The following is a 24,406-nucleotide window of genomic DNA, read 5'->3' as shown; positions in this document are numbered from 1 at the left end:
GCCTTGTGATGGTTGCAAAAAGCCTATGTCAATCAGCCACCCTCATCAAAGCTGCTTGAAGTGTCTGGGGAAAATCCACGTTAGCAATAAGTGTCACATCTGCAAGAGCTTCAAGCCAAGAACTAAAAAGCAGCGTGACATAAGACCGAGAGTGCTCCTCATGGAGTTGGGTCTCGCGCCAGTCTCCAAGCCGCTGAGATTGGACTCCGAGCACAGTGGTATTGGTGCGAAGTGCGCCACCGGCATCAGCGTCCCAATGCCGGTCCCAGCCCCCGGTACCTGCTAAGAAGCAGAGGAAGCGCACCGGGAGAGGGCGTTCCCTGACATCCCACATTGAAAAGGGAAAATCCGGAGAGCAGCATAGGCCCATGTGGGGCAGCACGTCTCTGGAGCCCAGCCAGGCACCTGCATCGCTGGCAGTGGTACAAGTAGAAATCCTTTCTTGTTGGTACTGCATTCATGGGAGGGAAACAAGGGGGGGGGCACGTGACCTCCCCGTGTGACCCTCCATGTGACTCCTCCCCGCCCCACCCCCAGCCCAGGGCCTCCACGCTCTCCCTGACCCCTCTGACATCCCCCTTACCTGTCTAAAATTTTACAACTGCATCTGTTAAACGGATGCAATTGTAAAATGATGCTTTGGGCCCCTGATGCCACTTGTACTTCCAGGTGTCATTGAGGATCCAGCAGCACCCCAAATTGAAAACTTCTTAAATGAAAGAAGGACAGGAAGGACAATCACCCCACTTTCCCTTATCACACCGAGCAACTCTGGGAACAAAACAGGCAATGAGCTCTGCAGATGTGAAAAATTCCTAGAAATGGAAAGATACAATACACACAAAACATAAAACCATCACATCTACCACACACAAGGATACAGAAAAGGGAAAGAGCAGAGAGGGAAGGAAGATATGAATGGAAAAAAAGGAGAGGAAATGTAAAGAGGAAAGGTTTATAGGAGAATCTTCCTTGATATTTGAGTTCTCTCTTTCAGCCAGGTATAGTGCATTTTTCCTAGACAGTGGCTTATATAAAATAATAATTGCCCCACTGTTTCAGTCCATTAGCTCCCAGTGTTACAAGGGGAAATTTATTTCTTTCCCTACTGGTTAGCTGAGTTTTCTTGTTGCATAATTAGATTGAACTCCCTGGTATATTATTCTAGACAGAGCCCTACATCTTTTCCCTGTTTTATTGTTTGGTATTAGATTCATCTTGTAATGCCAGGTTCAGCATCAGACATTTTTCCAGAACATGAAGGTCACATCTGGAAACAATAGCAGCAGAGGTGTCACATGCGGAATAGAAAACAATAAACCTCGTGGGCACATAGCCAGATATGGAGGGACAGGCTGCTCAGCCCGCAAAACTGCAAGAGCTGCTGCCCAAAAGTGAATCTTTCATCTATCCAGTCAACCAGGCCACTTAGGTCCTTTAGTTCTATGCCCATACTGATTTCAGTCAGCTTCTACATAGCACCGTTTAGTCACCATTAGAGCTTGGTTAGCTACTTACAGCACATAGATCATCCCTTTGACCCCTGTTTGAGAATTATCCATGAACAGATTTTGATTTTATTTATTACAGACTTGCTCATCATTTACAATTGTTAAACAAAATAGTCATGAAACCTATTCCTCATTCATGTCATGACTGGTCTGACATGGGCCCATGATTTAGTTACATGGGCCCAGATCCTCAAAGGTATTTAAGCACCTAATTCCCATTGAAATGCCTGGGCGTTGGGTTCCTAAATACCTTTGAAGATCTGGGCCCAGCTGTTATCCTTTCTGCTCCCTGACTTGTTGACAAGCATTCATAAACAGGAGGAAAAGGTGTTCAGAACCTGAGACAGATAGATGGTTCCGACACAAAACTTCATGAAAAGGCATCTCCTCAAGTATCCAAGAGAACTTCACTGTCTAGGAACATTAAATGTTACTTGTACAAATGTTGTGAGACATGAATTAAAAGGGAAGTGCTTCTCCTGCTGGGCATTGGAGTGGAGGATCTCCCATATTCAGTCTTCTCTGCAGTCCATTCTGGACTACCAGCTTCACTTGAAACATCAGGGCCTAGCCTTCTCCTCAATCAAGGCCTTCCATCCCTGTGTCCAGGGCAGATCAGTATTCGCACATGAAATGACGATCAGGATTCTTAAGGGCTTCAAAAGGCTTTTTCCACTGGTCCAGGAACCAGTGCCCCAATGGGACCTTAACCTAATCCTCCCTAGGGTCACTGGCCCTCCCTTTGAGCCTCTCCCTCTGGCTACCTGTTCTCTTTCGCATCTGTCGTGAAAGGTTGCTTTCCTTGTGGCTATCACTTCAGTGAGGTGAATCTCAGAGATTAAAGCCCTTATGTCGGAGCCTCCATACACGGTGTTCTACAAGGACAAGGATCAGTTGCATCCCCATCCAGCTTTCCTGCCAACAGTGGTGTTGCCCTTTCATGTTAACCAGGACATTTTCGTACCAGCGTTCTGACCAAAGCCTCACACGTCCAACGAGGAGAGGGGTTTGCACACCCTGGATGTCAGACGGGCTCTGGCTCTCTACTTAGAGCACACCAAGCCCTTTTGCAGATCGACTCAACTCTTTGTCACAGTGGCTGACAGGATGAAAGGCCTCCCAGTGTCTTTACAGAGGCTTTCATCTTGGATTACTACCTGCATCCGTACTTGCTATGAGTTGGCACAGGTTGTACCTCTACCGATAGTGATGGCCCATTCAGCTAGAGCTCAGGCGTCATCAGCAGCCTTCCTGGCACAAATCCCTATCCAGGCTATCTGCAGGACCACAATGTGGTCGTCGGTGCACACCTTCACGACCCACTACACCTTCACCCAGCAGGCCAGAGATGACTCTGGCTTTGGCAAAGCTGTGTTGCGATCGACACGTTCATGAACTCCTACCCGCCTCTGGAGATACTGCTTGGGAGTCACCTAACATGGAATAGACATAAGCAAGCACTCGAAGAAGAAAAAATGTTTACTAACCTTCTGTAACTGTTGTTCTTAGAGATGTTTTGCTCATGTCCATTCCATGACTCGCCTTCCTTCCCCTCTGTCAGAGTTCCGGCAAGAAGGAACTGAGGGAGGGTGGGGCCGGCGGTGCCCCTTATACTGGTGTATATGCACGCCACTCCAGAGGATGCCAGAGCCAGTCCCCTATGGATACCACTGAGGGAAAAACTTACGGCACTGGTGCATGTGGCAAGCACACACACCTAACATGGAATAGACATAAGCAACACATCTTGAAGAACAACAGTTATGGAAGGTTAGTAACTGTTTTTTATGAGTAAGGGTCAAAGGAGGTACCTGGTACAGTTAGTTTGCCATTTTGAGCTTGAATGTAAATTCAAATCATGAAGTGCTTACTTTTCTTATATAAATATTAAGGGCAGGGGGACAGATAACAGACCCTATTTATCTTAACATAGGCAAATGCAGGGTATCTAATTTACCTTGATTTCAGTAAGGCATTTGATACGGTTCCACATGGGGAATTATTAGCTAAATTGGCAAAGATGGAGATCAATATGAAAATTGAAAGATGGATAAGGAACTGGTTAAAGCGGAGGCTACAATGGGTCATACTGAAAGGTGAACTGTCAGGCTGGAAGGAGGTTACTAGTAGAGTTCCTCAGGGATCAGTTTTGGGACCAGTCTTATTTAATCTTTTTATTACTGACCTTGGCACAAAAAGGGGGAATGTGCTAACAAAGTTTGTGGATGACACGAAGCTGGGAGGTATTGCCAATACAGAGCAGGACTGGGATATCATACAGGAAGATCTGAATGACCTTGTAAACTGGAGTAATAGTAATAGGATGAAATTTAATAGTGAAAAGTGCAAGGTCATGCATTTAGGGATTAATAACAAGAATTTTTGTTATAAACTGGGGACACATCACTTGGAAGTAACAGAGGAGGAGAAGGACCTCGGAGTATTGGTTGATCACAGGATGACTATGAGCCGCCAATGTGATATGGCTGTGAAAAAAGCTAATGCGGTCTTGGGATGCATCAGGCGAGGTATTTCCAGTAGAGATAAGGAGGTGTTAGTACCGTTATACAAGGCACTGGTGAGACCTCATCTGGAATATTGTGTGCAGTTCTGGTCTCCCATGTTTAAGAGAAGGTACAGAGAAGGGCTACTAGGATGATCTGAGGAATGGAAAACCTGTCTTATGAAAAGAGACTCAAAGAGCTTGGCTTGTTAGCCGAACCAAAAGAAGGCTGAGGGGAGATATGATTGTTCTTCATAAATATATCAAAGGGATAAATACCAGGGAGGGAGAGGAATTATTTAAGCTCAGTACCAATGTGGACACAAGAACAAATGGATATAAACTGGCCATCAGGAAGTTTAGACTTGAAATTAGACGAAGGTTTCTAACCATCAGAGGAGTGAAGTTCTGGAATAGTCTTCCAAAGGGAGCAGTGGAGGCAAAAGATATATCTGGCTTCAAGACTAAGTGTGAAAAATTTATGGAGGGGATGGTATGATGGGATAGCCTAATTTTGGCAATTAACTGATCTTTGACTATTAGCGGTAAATATGCCCAATGGCCTGTGATGGGATGCTAGATACGGTGGTATCTGAGTTACTACAGAGAATTCTTTCCTGGGTGTCTGGCTCATCAGTCTTGCCCACATACTCAGGGTTTAGCTGATCACCATATTTGGGGTTAGGAAGGAATTTTCCTCCAGGGCAGATTGGCAGAGGCCCTGGGTTTTTTTTTGCCTTCCTCTACAGCGTGGGGCACGGGTCACTTGCTGGAGGATTCTCTGCACCTTGAAGTCTTTAAACCACAAGTTGAGGACTTCAGTAGTTCAGACATAGGTCAGGGGTTTGTTACAGGAGTCGGTGGGTGAGATTCTGTGGCCTGCGTTGTGCAAGAGATCAGACTAGACGATCATAATGGTCCCTTCTGACCTTAAAGTCTATGAGTCTGAGTCTGTACCTTTTGCCCAACTTGTGTCACGATAAAGATTTTTGAGATTCCATAAAGATAAGTTACATAGTGACTGTATACCATTAAATAGCAACTGCCTTATAAAGCTAGGCAGACCAGCTGCAGCACCTGTAAATTATAAATGTGCAGTATTTGACTCTGTGTGTGAAGCTATATTGGGAAAAAAGAATTTGCATGTTACTACAAATTTATATTTATACAACATCCTTTGTGAAAGCATCTCAGTGCTGTGCAGTGTTATTTTTTTAAAAAAGGCAGTTACGATAACCATTTTTAAAAGCTAAGTCAAATGAGTCTTGAAATTAGTTTTTAGTATTCATTATAAACCATCTACGTTGACAATTATATTCTTTACTTAATCTCTTACTTAAGCTGCTTCTTCTGTTGGTGTCTACACAGAGGTCTTCATCACTTTCTAAGGGTATGTCTACACTACGAAATTAGGTCGAATTTATAGAAGTCGTTTTTTTAGAAATCGGTTTTATATATTCGAGTGTGTGTGTCCCCACAGAAAATGCTCTAAGTGCATTAAGTGCATTAACTCGGCGGAGTGCTTCCACAGTACCGAGGCTAGAGTCAACTTCCGGAGCGTTGCACTGTGGGTAGCTATCCCACAGTTCCCGCAGTCTCCGCTGCCCATTGGAATTCTGGGTTGAGATCCCAATGCCTGATGGGGCTAAAACATTGTCGCGGGTGGTTCTGGGTATATAGCGTCAGGCCCCTGTTCCCTCCCTCCCTCCGTGAAAGCAAGGGCAGACAATCGTTTCGCGTCTTTTTTTCTGAGTTACCTGTGCAGATGCCATACCACGGCAAGCATGGAGCCCGTTCAGGTAACCGTCACCGTATGTCTCCTGGGTGCTGGCAGACGCGGTACTGCATTGCTACACAGCAGCAGCAACCAATTGCCTTGTGGCAGCAGACGGTGGAATAGGACTGGTAGCCATCATCGTCATGTCCGAGGTGCTCCTGGTTGCCTGTGTGAGGTCGATCAGGAGCGCCTGGGCAGACATGGGCGCAGGAACTAAATTTGGAGTGACTTGATCAAGTCATTCTCTTTAGTCCTGCAGTCAGTCCTATTGAACCATCTTATGGTGAGCAGGCAGGTGATACGGATTGCTAGCAGTCCTATTGCATTATCTTCTGCCGGGCAGGCAAGAAATGAGGATGGCTAGCAGTCCTATTGTACCATCTTCTGCCGAGCAGCCATGAGATGTGGATGGCATGCAGTCCTTCTGCACCGTCTGCTGCCAGCCAAAGATGTAAAAGATAGATGGAGTGTATCAAAACAAGAAATAGACCAGATTTGTTTTGTACTCATTTGCAAACCTCCCCCCGCCCCCCTTCTAGGGGACTCATTCCTCTAGGTCACACTGCAGTCACTCACAGAGAAGGTGCAGCGAGGTAAATCTAGCCATGTATCAATCAGAGGCCAGACTAATCTCCTTGTTCCAATAAGAACAATAACTTAGGTGCACCATTTCTTATTGGAACCCTCCGTGAAGTCCTGCCTGAAATACTCCTTGATGTAAAGCCCCACCCCCTTTGTAGATTTTAGCTTCCTGTTAAGCCAACCCTGTAAGCCGTGTCATCAGTCGCCCCTCCTTGCATCACAGCAACGGCAAACAATCGTGCATCTGAGTTGAGAGTGCTGTCCAGAGCAGTCACAACGGAGCACTCTGGGATAGCTCCCGGAGGCCAATACCGTCGAATTGTGTCCACAGTACCCCAAATTCTACCCGGCAAGGCCAATTTAAGCGCTAATCCACTTGTCGGGGTGGAGTAAGGAAATCGATTTTAAGAGCCCTTTAAGTCAAAATAAAGGGCTTCATCGTGTGGACAGGTGCAGGTTTACATCGATTTAACGCTGCTAAATTCGACCGAAAGTCCTAGTGTAGACCAGGGCTAAATACACTGAGCACTTTGTGTTGTTTTCCTGCATTTGCTTTTACCTGTGGCGGGGGGGGGGGGAGGGGAAGGGATAGTTCAGTGATTTGAGCGTTGGCCTGTTAAACCCAGCATTGTGAGTTCAATCCTTGAGGGGGCCATTTAGGGATCTGGGGAAAAAATTGGAGATTGGCCCTGCTTTGAGCAGGGGGTTGGACTAGACAACCTCCTGAGGTCCCTTCCAACCCTGAGATTCTATGATTCTGTGACAAAGAAAACTTCTAAGGAAGAAATTGAAAAAAAAACATCCTGTTCATTATGTGATCTGGATCTCTAGAGTAGATTGATCACTTGCTCCTTATTTTTAAGGAGTGTCCCATATTTTGAGGTAAATCCCTTATTTTTGTACCTAATGTCTGGCATAGCTGATACTCAATAATATATGATGCATTTTTGTCTTGTGTTTCAGCAGTAATTATGCAAAGGATTGTATATAGTGTGATAAAAATGTATGAGTTTATATCACAGATAAAACCTTATGGGGTATTGTTTGTTTAAAAATAAGTTTGACTACATTTTTCATACAGTTGTCCTTAATTTACCAAAATGTAGAGGTAACTCTACCATGGGTATGGTAGAGTATCCACTTATAAGGTTACTTACGTATAGAGTATTATTAGATACCAGGAACACATTGAAATTGCTGTGTTTCTTACTATCTGTCTTGGGTGCTGTTTTTAAATGATGCCAGTGGTTTGGTTTTGGTGTGATCCTAGGTCTGGTTATCCACTGGAGATACCATGTACGTACATGTAAATTATTGGGACACTTACAGTCTAACAACTTTATCCAAAGAGGAACTAACAGGGTGTGTGTATTTAATATCAAGCACATCTTATGATCCATCACTGTTGTAACCCTTGTCCTTCCTTCCCCCTTACTTTGTTTCTCATCCATTGCTCTGTTGTACCTAACTTAAGGCCAGATTCTGCCTAGTCCTTACAAAGATGCAGAAGTGTATTCGTTTTGCCAAGTGGCATTAAACACATTGCTCTAAATATGCTTCTTTCTATGTCTCAGATTCTGAAAATCCTTAGTCATGAGAGTAGTGATTTGGGGCAATGTATGGAAGGATTTGTAGGTTCTGTTCTCTTTTGCGTATGCTTCTTACCAATTTCTTGTTCTTTGTTTAATTCCTTTTCTAGGACTTTGAATCCTTCTTCTCTGCCAAGGAAGAAAACATTATTTATTCATTCCTGGGTCTGGCACCTCCTCCGGGTTCAAAGGTATGAATTTCTGTTCTTTGCTGAGGCCCATTCATTTTAATTTAGTAAAAGATGGAGGTGTAGGCCCTGATTCAGCATGTAAAATAATGGACAGTGACAAGTGCTGCAATAAGAAGTTAAAAGAAAAGGAGTACTTGTGGCACCTTAGAGACTAACCAATTTATTTGAGCATAAGCTTTTGTGAGCTACAGCTCACTTCATCGGATGCATACTGTGGAAAGTGTAGAAGATCTTTTTATATACACACAAAGCATGAAAAAATACCTCCTCCCACCCCACTCTCCTGCTGGTAATAGCTTATCTAAAGTGATCACTCTCCTTCAATGTGTATGATAATCAAGTTGGGCCATTTCCAGCACAAATCCAGGTTTTCTCCCCCCCCCCCCCTTTCCAAAAACCACACACACAAACTCACTCTCCTGCTGGTAATAGCTTATCCAAAGTGACCATGCTCCCTACAATGTGCATGATAATCAAGGTGGGCCATTTCCAGCACAAATCCAGGTTTTCTCACCCCCCCCCCACACACACACACAAATTCACTCTCCTGCTGGTAACAGCCCATCCAAAGCGACCACTCTCCCCACAATGTGCACGATAATCAAGGTGGGCCATTTCCAGCACAAATCCAGGTCTTCTCCCCCCCCCTCCCCCCCACACAAACTCACTCTCCTGCTGGTAATAGCTCATCCAAACTGACCACTCAATGGCCCAACTTGATTATCATACACATTGTAAGGAGAGTGATCACTTTATATAAGCTATTACCAGCAGGAGAGTGGGGTGGGAGGAGGTATTGTTTCATGGTCTCTGTGTATATAATGTCTTCTGCAGTTTCCACAGTATGCATCCGATGAAGTGAGCTGTAGCTCACGAAAGTTCATGCTCAAATAAATTGGTTAGTCTCTAAGGTGCCACAAGTACTCCTTTTCTTTTTGCGAATACAGACTAACATGGCTGTTACTCTGAAATAAGAAGTTAGTTTGCTGGCACAGGACTGCAGCAAAGTCTTTTAAGAAAAAAAATCAACAATGAAGGCTTTCCAATAGAAAGTCTTCTTTCACCAGGAATTTGTTACAACCTCTTCTGCTACTTTTAAAAAAGCACATATATTTTGCCATATTCAACTTTGAAACCATACGGCAATCCCTAATTAAATTATGGGTGAAATCCATACAAACCCCATTGCACAGAGCCCTGAGTGAACAGGCTTTGTATGGGAGAACTATGCAGGGCTCGGATACAGAATCCATTCCCCTATCTGGGTGGATATCCCCTATCAGGAAATGGGAGACTGTGACTCTGTTTAATCTGACGGCGGGAGTTGTCGATATTGGGTCCTTACAACCATGGGCTGTTTAACTAGTCCCATGGTGTGCCACAAGCCACCCTTCTGCACTGTCCCACATAAAGCTCAGATTCCAGCTCTGTTGTGCTGGATGTGCTGATTTCCCCTGCACACGGTTTCATAGCTGATCACCTCTTGCCTGTTGAATTACATCTGTTCCATGGTGCTGGAGGGGGCATTCCATCCTCCTCACTAATGTGCAGATTGTGTTGATGAAGTGGCACTTGTGCACAACACTGATTCATAATTAATGCTTGTTATAATAGACCGACTCCACCTATAGAAGGGATAGAGATAACAAGGGAATTTCCAAATTTGACCAGAACAGTGGTTATCTAGTCCAATATCCCATCTCTGACATCTTATGCTTCAGAGAAAGCTGCAAGAAACTTTGCAACCGACAGTTGTGAAATTAACCTGTACACAGAGAAAATTTATTCCTAATCTCATCAGTTAGTGGTCATCTTTTGACCTGAAGCATGAAGGTTTATATTCTTCTATTTTTTTAATCCTAACCAATGTAATTGTGGATGTTCCCAGTATTCATATACATCACTTTTTTTTATGAATCGTTTGCCTCCTTTCTCCTGTGGGGTCCCTGTAAATTTTTTCACAATCTTCACCAGTTTTGTCTAACTTAAATAATGTTGTATCCACTGTAAATTTCCCCACTTCACTGTTCACCCCTTTCCTAGGTCTTAGAGTACTGGTCTTAATACAGGTCCCAGAGGCTCCTCTACTGTTAACCTTTGCTCTGTTATGCAAAGTGACCATTTATTCCTCTTCTTTTTTTCTCTCTCATGTTTCTAAAACATGGCAATGCTTTATCTTTCACATCATAATTCTGTCGTTTGCTAATAGCCTCTTGTGAGGGACTTTATCAAAGGCTTTTGGAAAGTCCATATAGGCTATCTCTACCAGTTCTCCTCTATCCACTATATTTTGTTGACATGCATTCTAGCATAATAGAGAGGCATGCTATTATTTTCCTTTACAGAAGCTGTGCTGACTTGTCCCTAACATGTCATGTTCATGTAGGGGGCTTATAACTCTATCTTTGATCATACTCAAATGTGATCAGATCTAAATATTGCCATCATTCTCATGGCAGACGTGGATATAATGAGTCAAGTGGGCGGGTGAGACATAGTCTGAGCACAAGATTGGTAGCAATACACTCCTTTGTTTTAACATGACCTAGTGGACAAAACACTGGAGTAGAACTCAAGTGACCTGGATTCTAGTCCTTGTTCTGCTTGGTGACTCACGTCGCATTTTTGCACCTCTTTCCCTGTCTGTAAATATGGAGATAATGATACTTACCTCCTTTGTAAAGAGCTTTGAGAGCTACAAACGAAAAGTTACATTATTTACATACATAAAACAAAGGCATTACTACTATTAATTGTGTCTTTGCTGGTGATTCCCTGGGTGACCTTGGGAAAATCCTTTAAACTTTCTGCTTCAGTTTCCCACTTCTATCCCAGGAATATCAACACTTATATGTCTATCTCAGAGGAGTCTTGTGAGAAATAATTTAGTGAATGTCCATAGAGCGTTTAGGGTGTTAAAGAAGCTACATGTGCTACATATCATCATCATCAAAATGTGGTGAATCAATAGGATTAAGAAAATTGTATTTCTCCTGTTTTCTCACTTCATACACCATCCATTCCTTCATGCATTGCTCAGCTAGGTGTTTTTTTTTTCCTGTGGAGCAAAGTACTTTATTTTTCCCCTTAAAGAGTTCACCTATTCCTAGCTTACACCTGAGGCTATTAAAATGTCCAGTCAGTGGCAACGCCACAAATGTTGAAAACAATATGCTTAGGACCTATTGCCGGAAAAACAACCTTTTGGTGCTATTAGTAACAAGCAAAGAATGGTTTCTACTGCTTTAACTGCTGTACCAAGGTGCTAGCCTTTCAGATCTGGAGCTGAATGCCTTACAGCATTTAAAAAAAAAATTAAAACATGGAACTATCTTTACAGCTAGCACCATCTAAAATCTGCAGCTGAATTTGAGAGAGATCTACAGATCAGGACAAACACCTATTTTTAGCATTTATTGCAGAGTATTTCTCAGCATCTTCATTGGAGGCCAGAGTGGTTATAGCTTGTCATATAAATGACCTCCTTGTGCTGCTGCTGCTTTTCTTTCACCTGACTGTCAATTCAGCCCTCGTGTGAAGTGTAATGGGAGAAATGTGAAAGCGATGGCCAGTGGCATGAATTTGGAGACGCATGGTGAATTTAGAAGGGTAGTGGTGGTAATGGCAATTCTTTAAACAATATTTCCCAGTAAATCTCTTCTTGTCTTAGGAACTTACTAGTACACAGAGGTAATTTTTTAAAACCATAACATGAAAATTTATAAAGCCAACAAGTCAGTTAGTGTGCTTCTCCCTCACAGTATCTCTCCTCACTGAGGCTTTAGGACAATTAGCATGAAGCTGGTATGCTATGATGCTTTTCATGCTGACTGGTATTGTCTGACGAGCCCTGCCTATCTGTGGTATCCACCAGTTTCTCTCATTTACACTTAGATTGTAAGCTTCTTGGGGCAGAGACCATCTTTTTGTTCTGAATTTGTACAGCGCCTAGCACAAAGGGACCCTGCTCCATGATTGGGGTCCCCAGGTACTACTACAATACAAAGAATTAATAATAATATTGATACATGTTTTTACAGCACTTGTAGGCCCTTATCCAGCAAAACACTTAAATGTGTGCTTACCTTTAAGTACACAAGGAGCTCGGCTGAACTCAACTAGAGATCACACTTGTGCTTACCATTAAGTATTTGCATAAGTCTTTGCAGGGTCAGGGCAAAGCACCTGATGTTTTTTTCTAAGTGCTGAGTATATTATCATTTCCAATGGGGTTGTTAGCCCTCAATTTACAGGACATTGCAAAGAGCCAAATTACTTATTGATTTATACCAGGACTAATTCAATCTGCCGCTACATCTCTAGCCTTCCAAAACCGTTATTACATCTCCTATGGTATCATTTAACATGGATGAGTAATACAGTTTTATACTCCTCTGGAGAGAAGAAGTTTTGTGTTTATAAGCTCTTTAATCTATTTATGTGCGCTGAAGGACCACCTGATCTTAAACCCGGTCTATTTTAATCCTAACTTCCAAACGAAAAAGAACGTATCGTTTCAGATCTGAATGCAGGGGATGGCTATACTTTTAGGGCCTGATCCAAAGGTCATACATGTCAGTGGTAGATTTTCCACTAACTTCAACAGGCTTTGGATCAGACCCCCAGTGTAGATGGAGGGGTTTAGGCATATGAATCTGAGTCATGCCCCATAAAGGTTGTAACTCTAGTGATTTAGGCTCACATACCTTAGTCTCTAGGTATCACCAGGGTGATGAGGTAAGGCTGGAGAGATATCTTCCTGGTGCCCCTACCTCTTTCATACTTGTACGTAATGTGAGACTGAATGGCTATGTTAGAAGTCTGGCTGAATTTGGAGAAGGTGGGAGTGGCATTTCTGTTTTCAACATTCTTTATCAGTCTTTGTTAATGTGCATGGAAAGATAATCTTGCGGTACTGAGCAAGCTTAAAAACAACCAACCTCCCTCTGGCCCCCCAAACCTAGATGGGGTGTCAAGAAATAATTAGGTGAGATAAAGTAAAGAAAAAGGAACCATCAATCAGAAAAACACTTACAATGTAATGCCTAATTGGTAGATTAATCTCTAGTTGGTATAGATTAGCTGACGGCTTTTTATAGCTTTATCCCCTAGTATGCTTCTGGTTTTGAAAATATTTCTATTTCTTGCATATCCAAGCTACTGTTTTTGTAAAGGGAACCCATTTTTCAAAGAAGTCAAGAGATTGTTTCTGGGGATGTTTGTTTTGAGACTAATTTAAAACCATGGCTGTGTGTTCAGATGTATAGCATGACTTATCCCTTGATCTTTTTCTCAAATGTTACAGGAGAGGCATCCTGTTCATGAGAAGACTGTGACTTAAATTAAATTAAGTTAGCAAGCAGTGTATTGTACCATCATGGCTTCAGGGTAGTTAGCCAGGTTTGAATGCTGACAGTGGTTTATTTGTTGTGGGGAAGTAATGGGTTTATCCTTGTCTACTGTTATTTAGCAAAAATGGAGCATAGCTTACATCTCCCAGAACTCCAGAAAGCAGATAGCTCCCTGCTACACTATTCCTTTCTGCAGCTGTTCTAGGAATTCAATGGAGCGATGCTGATTTATGGCAGATGAGAATCTGGACCTGTATGTGTTACTCATCCCTAAATCCTTTTTGGATTTGCTATGCTGATTTTGAAGTTTAGTCCCATATATACTTTAGTAAATGGAGAATTCTCCTTTTAAAGCATCTCTGAATGTGAAATTGAAAAAGAGAAAATGTGCACTCTTAAGGTAGCTGTATGAACTACTGATAGATGTGTTTTATTGACAAGAAAAAGACTCATCAGTTTGCAGGAATGTTGCTTAATTTTAAATTAATAAAAACTATTTGGGGTGCTTTGAAGTGATAGTTTCATGACTAGGTTCCAAATGGTGTTATTTCAGTATGACTCTATATTCATCATTCATATGTTTTTGAGTCAGTTTCTTTCACACATCATACAAAGCTAAATTCTGCCCTTGGTAGTAGACATGCACATCTCAGTCAAGCTGGGTGTGTGTATATATTTGGTGGTAAAATATTACTAACAGTCTAATTCTCCTAACCATTCCTTTAAGCTTGTATTTTGGGTAAGTGTCCTGTTAGCCTGGGATAGTTTGTATGGTGGTATATTTTTATGGACATTTTATCCTCATTTCTTGTGTATGTTTTAAATATTTATAAAAAGTCATTAATGCCAGTGAGGATAGGGGCATAAGAAATCTAAAGGCATAACAGTTTTTTTTTTAAAGATTATGCTCAATAAGAGCTATGTCTTTAAATTTTATGAGTCACTACAAAAAAGTGTCTCTAAAGAGAACTGTCATTCACATAAGCAAAATGATAAATGCAATATTTTGCAAGAGAATTTCAACAAATTTATAAAACCTCTCATAATACTAGAATTCTTTTTTTAAGGTTAAGAGCCTTTATGGGGCATGGCTAGCATTTTCATTCTAGAATTCCTTTGTTAGTTTGCATGGCCAAAAGCCAGAAGTGTAAAGGGCACACTAAACCAACAAATGGCTCTTGGAATGCCCTTTTAATAATAATACTATCAGTATAAAGAGGTACTGAGTCAGTTGCCAAAATTTGTCATGCTGGTAGACATCTTTAAACATTTTTTTTCTTAGCACCTGCTTGCTCTTTCTCCAGCTTTGTTCTGTAGATTCATTCAGGTTCTCACATATTGTTCATTTTCCCTGATTCAGGAGGTGAAAACTGCTGAAGAGACATCAAACCTTCCAAACGGTGACATTTCGGGTGAAGAGCACAAAGTTGTGGAAGTAATAACTGAGTATTTTGTTCACCCTCAGAAGTCCATTTTCACCCATTCTAATCATCCAGCATGTTCTATTCCCCCTGAGTTCCAGTCCAACAAAACCTTTAAGCAACATGCTTAACTTTAAGAATTTGAATAGTTCTATTGAATTCACAGGATTGTGGCCCTTTCGCCTAACAGCAGAGCTAGAGATGAGGTTGTTTTTTTTAAAAAGGAACAGACAAATAAATCCTTAGGGCCTATTCACATACTTAAAAAAGAGGCTCCTTTTGTCTTAAAGGGAGTGAGTACACTCATGCAACCACGGTTTCTGTATGGATGAGTGTGATCTTGAACAGTTCACGTAAACTTGCATCAGCACTAAAAATGAACTCTGTACTAGCTGCTTGTACATTTCCCTGGAAAGAAATAAGTCAGATAGCCCAATGTCTGAATAAATGTTGGCAACTGTATAATGGTTATTTGGCTTTGAACAGTGAGTTTCTGAGAGAGCACATAAGCAGTCAGTTTTGTACATCTATTGTCTTTCTTCCCCCTCTGATGTTCTTTCTGCTGTGCTTTTCCTTTGTTGTCAGGAGACTGAAAAGTCTGAAGTAACTGAAGAAAATGAGGCACACACAGAAGACAATGTAAATGCAGTCGCTAATTCTATTGAACTGCCATCAGAAGAGCAACAGGTAATTTTCTCTTTTCTTCTCTGGAAGTTTAATCCACATCTGGGCTAAATTAATTAAATCCAGATGTCTCCATATAAATCTTTAAACTCCTCAGCATAACTCTCAGGGTGGAGCTGGCTATACTTTGATCTTAAAATTGGCCACAACTGGCATTTGTGTGCATTCTTCTTCAAGTTCACAAAAATCATGGGAACAGGGCCTGTGCAAGGAGGTTTCACTCCCTGGGCGAAACTTCCACCTTGCGCCGCCCCCCACCCACGGCAGCTCCCCACCCCAGCTCACCACTGCTCTGCCTCCTCCCCGAGCACGCTGCCGCTCCTCCCGCCTCCCAGGCTTGCGGCGCCAATCAGCTGTCTGGTGCGCAAGCCTGGGAGGGAGAGAAGCAGAGCAGGGCGGTGCTCAGGGGAGGAGGTGGAGCAGAGGTGAGCTGGGGCGGGGAGCGGTTCCCCTGTGCGCCGTCCCCCCCTTGCTGCAGGCGGCCCTCCCCGCGCCCCCCTGCCCCAGCTTACCTCCGCTCCACCGCCGCCCCCAACCACTTGGCACCCTAGGCGACCGCCTAGTTCGCCCAGTGGTTGCACCGGACCTGCATGGGAAACATATGTAAATGCAGGTCTTGACTAACAATAGCTGTCCTTTAGTTACCAGCTTCCCCCCACCACTTATAAACATGCACATTTTTTAAGCTCACCTAGAACTAAGAACTAGTATGAGGAATAATCCGGAAACTAGAAGCTCAATCACTGTCTATACCGGAGAGAAAAGTTGTTGCCATCAATGGTTCAGGCACCTGAGGTGCTTGTAAAACCCTGTTTTCCCCATACAAAAGTGCTCCTCATGTTGCACAAGCATTGCCAGTACCACTGCGTCTGCACTGCCTTGGTGCAAACCTTATTGATTCACAGGCTTTGAGGTCAGAAGGGCCCATCATGATCATTAAGTCTGACCTCTTGCACATTGCAGGTCACAGAACCTCACTCACTCCTGTAATAGACCCCTAACCTCTGGCTGAGTTATGAAGTACTCGCATCATGGTTTAAAGACTTCAGGTTACAGAGAACCCCCCATTTACACTAGTTTAAACCTGCAAGTGACCCATACCCCGTGCTCCAGAGGAAGATGAACCACCCCTCCCAGGGACTAAGCCAATCTGACCCAGGGAAAATTCCTTCCTGACCCCAAATATGGTGATCAGTTAGATGCATGTGGGCAACACCCATGAGCCAGACACCTAGGAAAGAATTCTCTGTAGTAATTCAGAACCCTCCCTATCTAGTGTCCCGTCACCAGCCACTCTGGATTTTTGCCACTATTTGTGAAAGATACCAGTCAGGTCCTGCTCTAATTTGCTAACTTCAGAAAGGTGCCAGTGGATAGAAATGTGCTGGGAACTATACAGCTATCCTTGTGGTTTATTCAGGAGTCTGGTACAGCAACAGCCCGTGGGAGTGCTGTCTGTGAATATGCTGCAGATCCAGAATGGTGGAGATGGTTATGTATGTTTGTGGAAGAGGGGAACCTCTTCCTCCTTGTTTAGGTGTTTTAAGTTACTGGTCTGGTCCAATTCCCCTGAGTGCGTGGCACAGACTGCCCATGTGTATGACAGGGTGGATTTAATTTAAATCAAATTGATTTAAATCATGATTTAAATCACTAGTCAGGAAGACTCGATTTAATCATGGATTTCTACATAAAACTGCATTCTTGTTGGTTGTTATAACCAGTGGTGAGGTGGAGCCAGTTCGCACTGGTTCGCTAGAACCGGTTGTTAAATTTAGAAGCCCTTTCAGAACCGTGAGGGACAACCGGTTCTAAAAGGGCTTCTAAATTTAACCGGCCAAAAGTGGCGCCTTAGGCACCGACTCCACGGATGCTCCAGCCCTGGAGAACCCACGGGGAAAATCTGGTGGGTGCAGAGCACCCACCGGCAGCTCCCCACCCGACCCCCGGCCCCAGCTCACCTCACCTCTGCTCTGCCTCCTCCCCTGAATGCGCCGCCCCGCTCTGCTTCTCCACCCCCCCAGGTTTCCTGAGAATCAGCTGTTCGCACGGGAAGCCGGGGCAGGCTGAGAAGCAGGCGGTGGCTTCCCTCTCAGGCCCAGGGAGGTGGAGGGGAGCTGGGGCAGGGGGTTGTGAGGAGGGCTGCCCGCGCCGCAGCAGGTAACCCAGGGGGGTGCGCAGGGGAACCGCTCCCTGCCCCAGCTCACCTCCGCCACCCTCGGCCTGAGTGGGAAGCCGCGGCCTGCTTCTCAGCCCTCCCCGGCTTCCCGCCGAACAGCTGATTCGTGGGAAGCCAGGCTGGGGGGGTGGGGGGCGTTCAGGGGAGGAGGTGGAGGCGGAGCGGAGGTGAGCCGGGGCCGGGTGCAGGGCAGGGAGCTGCTGGTGGTGCTCTGCACCCACCAAATTTTCCCTGTGGGTGCTCCAGCCCTGGAGCACCCACGGAGTCGGTGCCTAAGGCACCACTTTTGATGTGATCAGTGGGGGGAGCAGCTGCTCCCCCTGCCCCCCCCCCAGCTACGCTCCCCCGCCCCTAGGAGCCAGAGGGACCTGCTGGATGCTTCCTGGGAGCTGCCCCAGGTAAGCACCGCCGGGACTCCCCACCTCGCTCCCCAGCAGGTGCCTCTGGCTCTTAGGGGTGGGCACCCACTACGGTGGCCCACGAGACCCTCCTGCCCGGTTCTGGGGGCAGTCAGAGGACAGGGGAGGGGGGTGGCTGGGGCAGGGATCCTGGGGGGCGGGCGTCGAGGAACGTGGGGGTGTTGGATGGGGCACGAGTCCCGGGGGGTGGGGGTGGGCCACGACCCCCTCGTGGGGTGAGGAGGGAACCCGTTGTTAAGATTTTGGCAGCCCATCACTGGTTATAACCTTAATACATATTCTTCACAACTCAGAGATAGATGTAGGTTTCATTTTAAGAAGGTACACAATATACATTTTTAAAGTGATTTATTTTGAAAACATTTCAGATTATTTTTACAGCTATATCAGAAAATGAATGATTGTTTGGTTTTTTTCATTTACCAAAGGTAATTGAAGCAGATATTTATGAAGTCATTGGGAGGTGAACTATCTCCAATTCAACAGGTTAATCATTAATATTTGGAGCATTTTCTTGCCATGCTGTATTAGGAGGAGAACATCACCAGACAGACATTTAAATTGTTTTATTTAGCTAAAACAACGTTATTGTTCTGGATTTTTTTCTTCAACAGCAAACATATAATATTTTAACAAAACAAGCATCTGAATTTTTTAATGTAGTTAAACATTCAGGCTTTTTAAAATCAGGTTTGTTTTTTGTTAAAATTGTTTTAAACTAAAATAGTTAAATGAAATATTTTTTTTAGAAAAAAACTGAAATTAAATAGACTATGTCAACCAGGTCAACATGAGAAACTTAAAATATTGGCTTCTGCAGCTAACTCAGTCGTCTTCCCTTTCATTTTCCTGTTTGTTCATAATCTGGAAAAGAATAACAAGCTTTCCTGCTTTTTCAGGTCCCAAACAATTTCTCAATTTTGAATGAATTAGTCCAAAGGAAGAAAATATTCTTTCTACACAGGCAGAAGAAGCTACTGCTGTTAAAAGTGAGATTATCACTTCAACAGTCTCTGAATCCAAGTGCTTACGTGACTTCTACCAGTTCACTGGTGTGACTTTCTTTAAAACATCATCAGCAAACATATTTCTTGAATGGTTCTTATTCCCAAACTGGGTCTCTTTTATGGCCTGCTGCCATTATAGGTTTTCCCTTCTAGTGAGAGAATGGTATGGTAGATCTCAAATCAATGAAGGCTACACTCAGAAAGACCTCAAAACTTCTGGAATATGCTGCTGCTCAAACAGTTTCACTTTTGTTCCTATTGCCTGTCCCTCCCTTCTTACATTTATCTCCAGACAATCTTCTGTTCATTGAACTTTTTGAAACTTTGCACTTTTAGAGAGAGGTACGGGATTGACTCTGTGTACACAAATTTGCAGAGGGACAACAGGGTTGAGGTCTGTTATTTCTCACCTCTATATAGTATTGATTTATTTATTTAAAAACATTTTTGCTCTTAACAAGCATGTTATCTCTGGAGACACAAATCCACAGTTTGAGAACTGCAAAACTAAGCATCTCTGATGGTATCTTCTAGACTGAGCACTGAGTCCCATTGAGTAGATAGAAAGATTAACCTAAATAATCTATACAGAAGCCCTGGAACCCCATAAAATTGGCTCCCTAATCCATGAATTATTGGAACTCATTTTCAAAACTTTTCTTAAACATTAAATGAATATATTGTCTCATACTATAGAATTAGAAGTTATAATCCCTATTCCATGATGAGATATCTTTGAGCTATAATGTATCTTAATTAAAACTATCTTTAGATAGGTTTTTTCCTCAAAAAGCATTTTATCCAAAAATTTGAGTTAAATAAAAAAAATCTGATTTTTTAAAAAATATCATTGATTTTTATTCACCCTGGTGTATGGAGAGAGGGAGATGATTTTCCACATGACTGCCTTTCCACCCCCACCCCACCACTACTCTGCATGACTGTAGTTGTTTGGTTGGGGCATGTCTTTCTGCTGCAGTCTGACCTTTCTTCTGAATAGGTGGACCTACTGCTGTGTCTGTACCCAGAATCTTCTGTAGCTTGTGTGGCTTAGAAGGTAGTAGAAACACTATGCTGAACTGAGCCTGTCTTCTTTGAATGGGAGTCACAGACGTTTCACCTCTTTGCCAGCAACAGACCTTAAAAATGAAGACAGAAGCTTTTTTCCTTTGGTTGCAGGGTTTTCCCAAAGGATGTACCCCTCTCTGAAAGCCTCTTCCCACTCTTCACTTATTTTAAATCATTAAGGATCAGATGCACCTCCATGCATAAGGGTTAGGCATCCATTAAAGTTTCATTTTAACCCTCAAAATAGGGCTTTACTGGGACTTAGGTGGTGCCTAGTCCTTGTGCCAGCTCTTGGCACAGGGCTGAATTTCATCTTTCAGTTGCATCTGTTCATGTTCCAAGCTTTGCTCACTTTCAGCTTGCACATGGTGGCCATTTAATACCTCTTTCCTCAGACCTCGGGGGAAGCCCTGGATAAGGCTGTAGAACACCCCTTGGCTGTATTGAGTTACTTGCTGTTCAGGCTGGCATTCTAGTCTAATGGTTTTCAAATGGGAACAGAATGCTGGAACTAGTTGTTGAAGTCTTAACAGGTATCAAGCAGCTGTGTATGAGAGGCTTTGTAATGACATAATGCAATGCCATTTCTATACAACTAACAACTTTCTGGTCTTCATTTTTTACAAGATAGGTTTGAGTCCCCGGTGGAAAACAGTGTCTTTTGGCCAGTATAACAGCTGGGTATGGGGGGGAATAATGTGTTTAAAGTGATCTTTTTATGGTTATGGCATAACCTGATTTTTCTTCTGAGTTCTCTCAAAGAGCATATTTCACCCACCAGACTCCAGCAATGTTCAAATGTTCCTTCAAGTGGCACAAAATAGAGGAAAAAATCTCCCCCCAAAACTGTCATACAGTACTCCAGATCCCATTAGACTCATGAACTTCTGCTAGCTCCTAGAAGATCACCATTTTTATTTCTGCTGTATTCTTTGTAAGGGAGGGTAACCAAAACTGAAGAAAGGAAGGGTGGTGTAGCAGTTAGGGTGCCAGCCCAGGATTCAGGAGATCTAGGTTAAATTTCCTGCTCTGCCATGGACTTCCTATACGAAATTGAACAAATCACTTAGACGCTGTATGGTTCCCTATCTGTAAAGGGAGGACAATAGCACTTCCCTACCTTACAGGGATTATGTGTGGATAAATATGTTAAAGATTGTCAGATACTCAGCTACTATGGTCATGGAGGCTATATAAATACATAAGATAGGTAGACATCAGTCTTTAAGGTGAGCATGTAGCTTCAATGTATATAATGGCATTACACTAGTTTCAGTTTTATTCTCTATTTATTCTACAGCCTAACTCCTCTGGTTTGCTTTTTTGACCATATCTGGCCGTTGAGCAGAGGTTTTCACTGAGCTGTCCGTGCCCAGGTTTTCCCCTGATTGGTTACAGTTAATTTAGAAGCCATCAGTGTGTCTCATGTTCTGAAAGGGTGACCTTTCCATCAGTGCCCACTGTAATTTGCAACCATATGGTTGCATCTTCTGAACTCTAGTCAGGTCCGAGTTGGAGTTTCAGTTTACCATGTTGACCAACTTCTGCTCATTCAAACCAAAATAAAACAGTTACAGTGCCATAGTTTTATATTTCATGTCTAAATTAACACAAAGTTTTGAACCTTGTACTGACATTTTGGCTCTATTCACTATTTTGTTTCATACAATTTAAAAAGGAAAGCTCGGTGTAGAGTATAATCCAGCCTGTTTAATTGTGCTGGTGATTATGTCATAGAAAAATTCGAATGGAATCCTGGCTAGTTAAAGATATCTTGATCTATGCCAAGAAACATATGACAGATGATACAATAAGCTGTGGCTCTGTCTCAGTTAAGGAGTTGTATGGCAGTAGGGTGACCAGATGTCCCGATTTTATAGGGACAGTCCCGATTTTGGGGTCTTTTTCTTATATAGGCTCCTATTATCTCCCACCCCCTGTCCTGATTTTTCACACTTGCTGTCTGGTCACCCTATATGGAAGAGCCCAGATTCTGGAAGGCCACTCCACAACAAAAGTTACAACAGCAGAATCAGGAACTAGCAACAAATGGTGGTAAATGTAGGGCCTGACAGCTCTTCCCACCCAATCCCTGCTGTGAGCTGCTCCAGGATACTGGGCCTCAAAAGCTCCACTCCCAAGTAGCCAAGGCAAGGGGTTCTCACAACAAATTTTTGGTGGCCTTAAAGTGCGGCCACCAACTCTCACTGGTGTCTGCACTGACACTTTCCCCCTAAAATACTTAATTAACTTTAGGAAAAACAATTAAATATGCACACATTCACATCCAAATAATTGTAATGTATATTTTTAGGGTTTTTAGGCAGACTCAGTAACAAATTCCACTTTGATTTTGAAGGGTGGACAATTAGGACTAAAAACAGCAGTGCTTTGCTTGTAAACTGAGCAGAATTGACTGGAAGTCATTAAGTGACAAAAGATATAAGACTCTATTATTATAATTTTGTAGTCACTTTTCCGAGTAGAACCATAGTGTAAGTGTTCTTTGGGAGTGAGCCCCAAGGGAACAATACTTCAAAATATAGCTCATAATTCCACATAATTGCTTTAATTTAAATTGGTTTTAGTCTCACCTGTGTTTTCCCTCTATGACCTTTGACATTTTTCTTAGATCTGCCCTTTTAAAAATCTTTTCTGTATCTTTTTGTGTAGGAAAAGGAGGAAGAACACCCAGTGACAGAGGTGCAGTAGAATGTTCAGACACTATGTTTTCAATTATGGTGTGTGCATGCGTGCAGTGCCCACTCATCCCCATCTACTCCAACAGAAGTTAGCAAATTCACAAATCTCTTTGACATCTACCCACTTCCAAACTTGAAATACTGATATTAAAGTCTGGTTAGGGACAATTATTGTTCAGTGCCCGTATCTAACTGGTTGAGGAGCAGACCTTTGACCTTGATAATTAGAAACTAAATGAAAAGAACCTTTTGTTCAAAGGCTCTTTAATAAAATTTGCTGTGGGTTCCCAAGACACTCATTTCCTTTGAAACTCATTAATTTAAAACTATCTTGATTATGCTTTACAAATATCTTGAATCCCTAAAAACCATCCTTCCAGTTAAGGTGTTGTTGTCTCTACAGGGCAACTTTTTCCTGCCCAAGATTCTTAGAGCCCTATCCATCAAACCTTTTCACAGGTGATTAAATTTACCTCTATGAGTATTCCCCCGGGGTTGCAGTTTATGTCCTAAATCTTTCCCTAATATCCTCAGTAAGGTTAATTACCCTTGGGAGTTAATTGCTGATTCATACTGGAAAATAGCTAATACATTCTAAATCTCTCCACATTACTGTGTTCTGTCATAGGTTTATTATATATACATGGCTATGGTCAGTATTGTGTCACGTAGACCTACAAGCTACTCATAGCTAGGGATGCCCCAGCTTTTCTGTATTCACTCCTTCTATCAGCCAGTGCCTCAGAAGAGTAAAAACCCTTTCACTTTGGTTTCCAACTCTAAACTTGAGAGAAGTGAGACTCCCTTGTAAAAGGTGGAAGGAATCTGCATCCATTTATTGCTGTGTTGATGTTCTTCAGACATCTCCCTAGGTTCTGCTCCAGCATCTCACTGAACATTCATACATCACAGCGATGTCATGCAGAGCTTTTTTTAAAAAATGTATCTCTACACTTGATGTTGTAAATTTAATGGATTTGAATTTCAAATCCAATACACAAAACCTGGATTGATGTCAGTTTTTTATGAGGCTTCTTGGATTGTTCTCAACAACACTGGCCAAAGAAATCCTTCTTAAGGATAGACTGGAAATACTTCCAAAGATGCCATATGAAATTCCATTTGGATGGGCATTTTCCAGTTCAGTTACTCTAAGGGGAAGCTCATTTTAATGCTTTATAAAGTTTGCTTTATAAAGTGTGATTCTGCAGGAATGGTTCTTTAATGCAGTTATGTTAAACTGGCACCTTCGTACTCAAGAGCTCCACACCTACGTGTGTATTTAGTTACAACCGTTAACTTTGCTGACTGAAGGATTTTTTTTTTTATTGTTTCTGTTAGCACTGCAGAGTCAATATAGTTCTGGGAGAGAGAACTGGGTTATATTCTGCCTCACATATCATCATCAGAACTTCTAACTGA

The 24,406-nt window shown here is 42.8% G+C and overlaps 1 protein-coding gene across 3 annotated transcripts in view; it reads left to right on the top strand.

Moving 5' to 3' along the window:
• Positions 1-24,406, top strand: part of SH3BGR (SH3 domain binding glutamate rich protein) — a 93,796-nt gene that overhangs the window by 65,705 nt on the left and 3,685 nt on the right. For 2 of the 3 annotated variants that reach the window (XM_078854542.1, XM_073360578.1), the window contains exons 3-6: positions 8,073-8,153; positions 14,865-14,939; positions 15,511-15,612; positions 22,956-22,985. In XM_078854542.1, the coding sequence (XP_078710668.1) occupies positions 8,073-8,153; positions 14,865-14,939; positions 15,511-15,612; positions 22,956-22,985 (288 nt within the window). The remainder of the gene's footprint in view (positions 1-8,072; positions 8,154-14,864; positions 14,940-15,510; positions 15,613-22,955; positions 22,986-24,406) is intronic. The other variant, XM_078854543.1, reaches the window with a different exon arrangement.

Source organism: Lepidochelys kempii, chromosome 1 (assembly GCF_965140285.1).
Source record: "Lepidochelys kempii isolate rLepKem1 chromosome 1, rLepKem1.hap1, whole genome shotgun sequence".
Lineage (NCBI taxonomy): Eukaryota > Metazoa > Chordata > Testudines > Cheloniidae > Lepidochelys > Lepidochelys kempii.
Note: the sequence above shows the minus strand (reverse complement) of the source record. Positions and strands in the feature narration are given on the sequence as shown.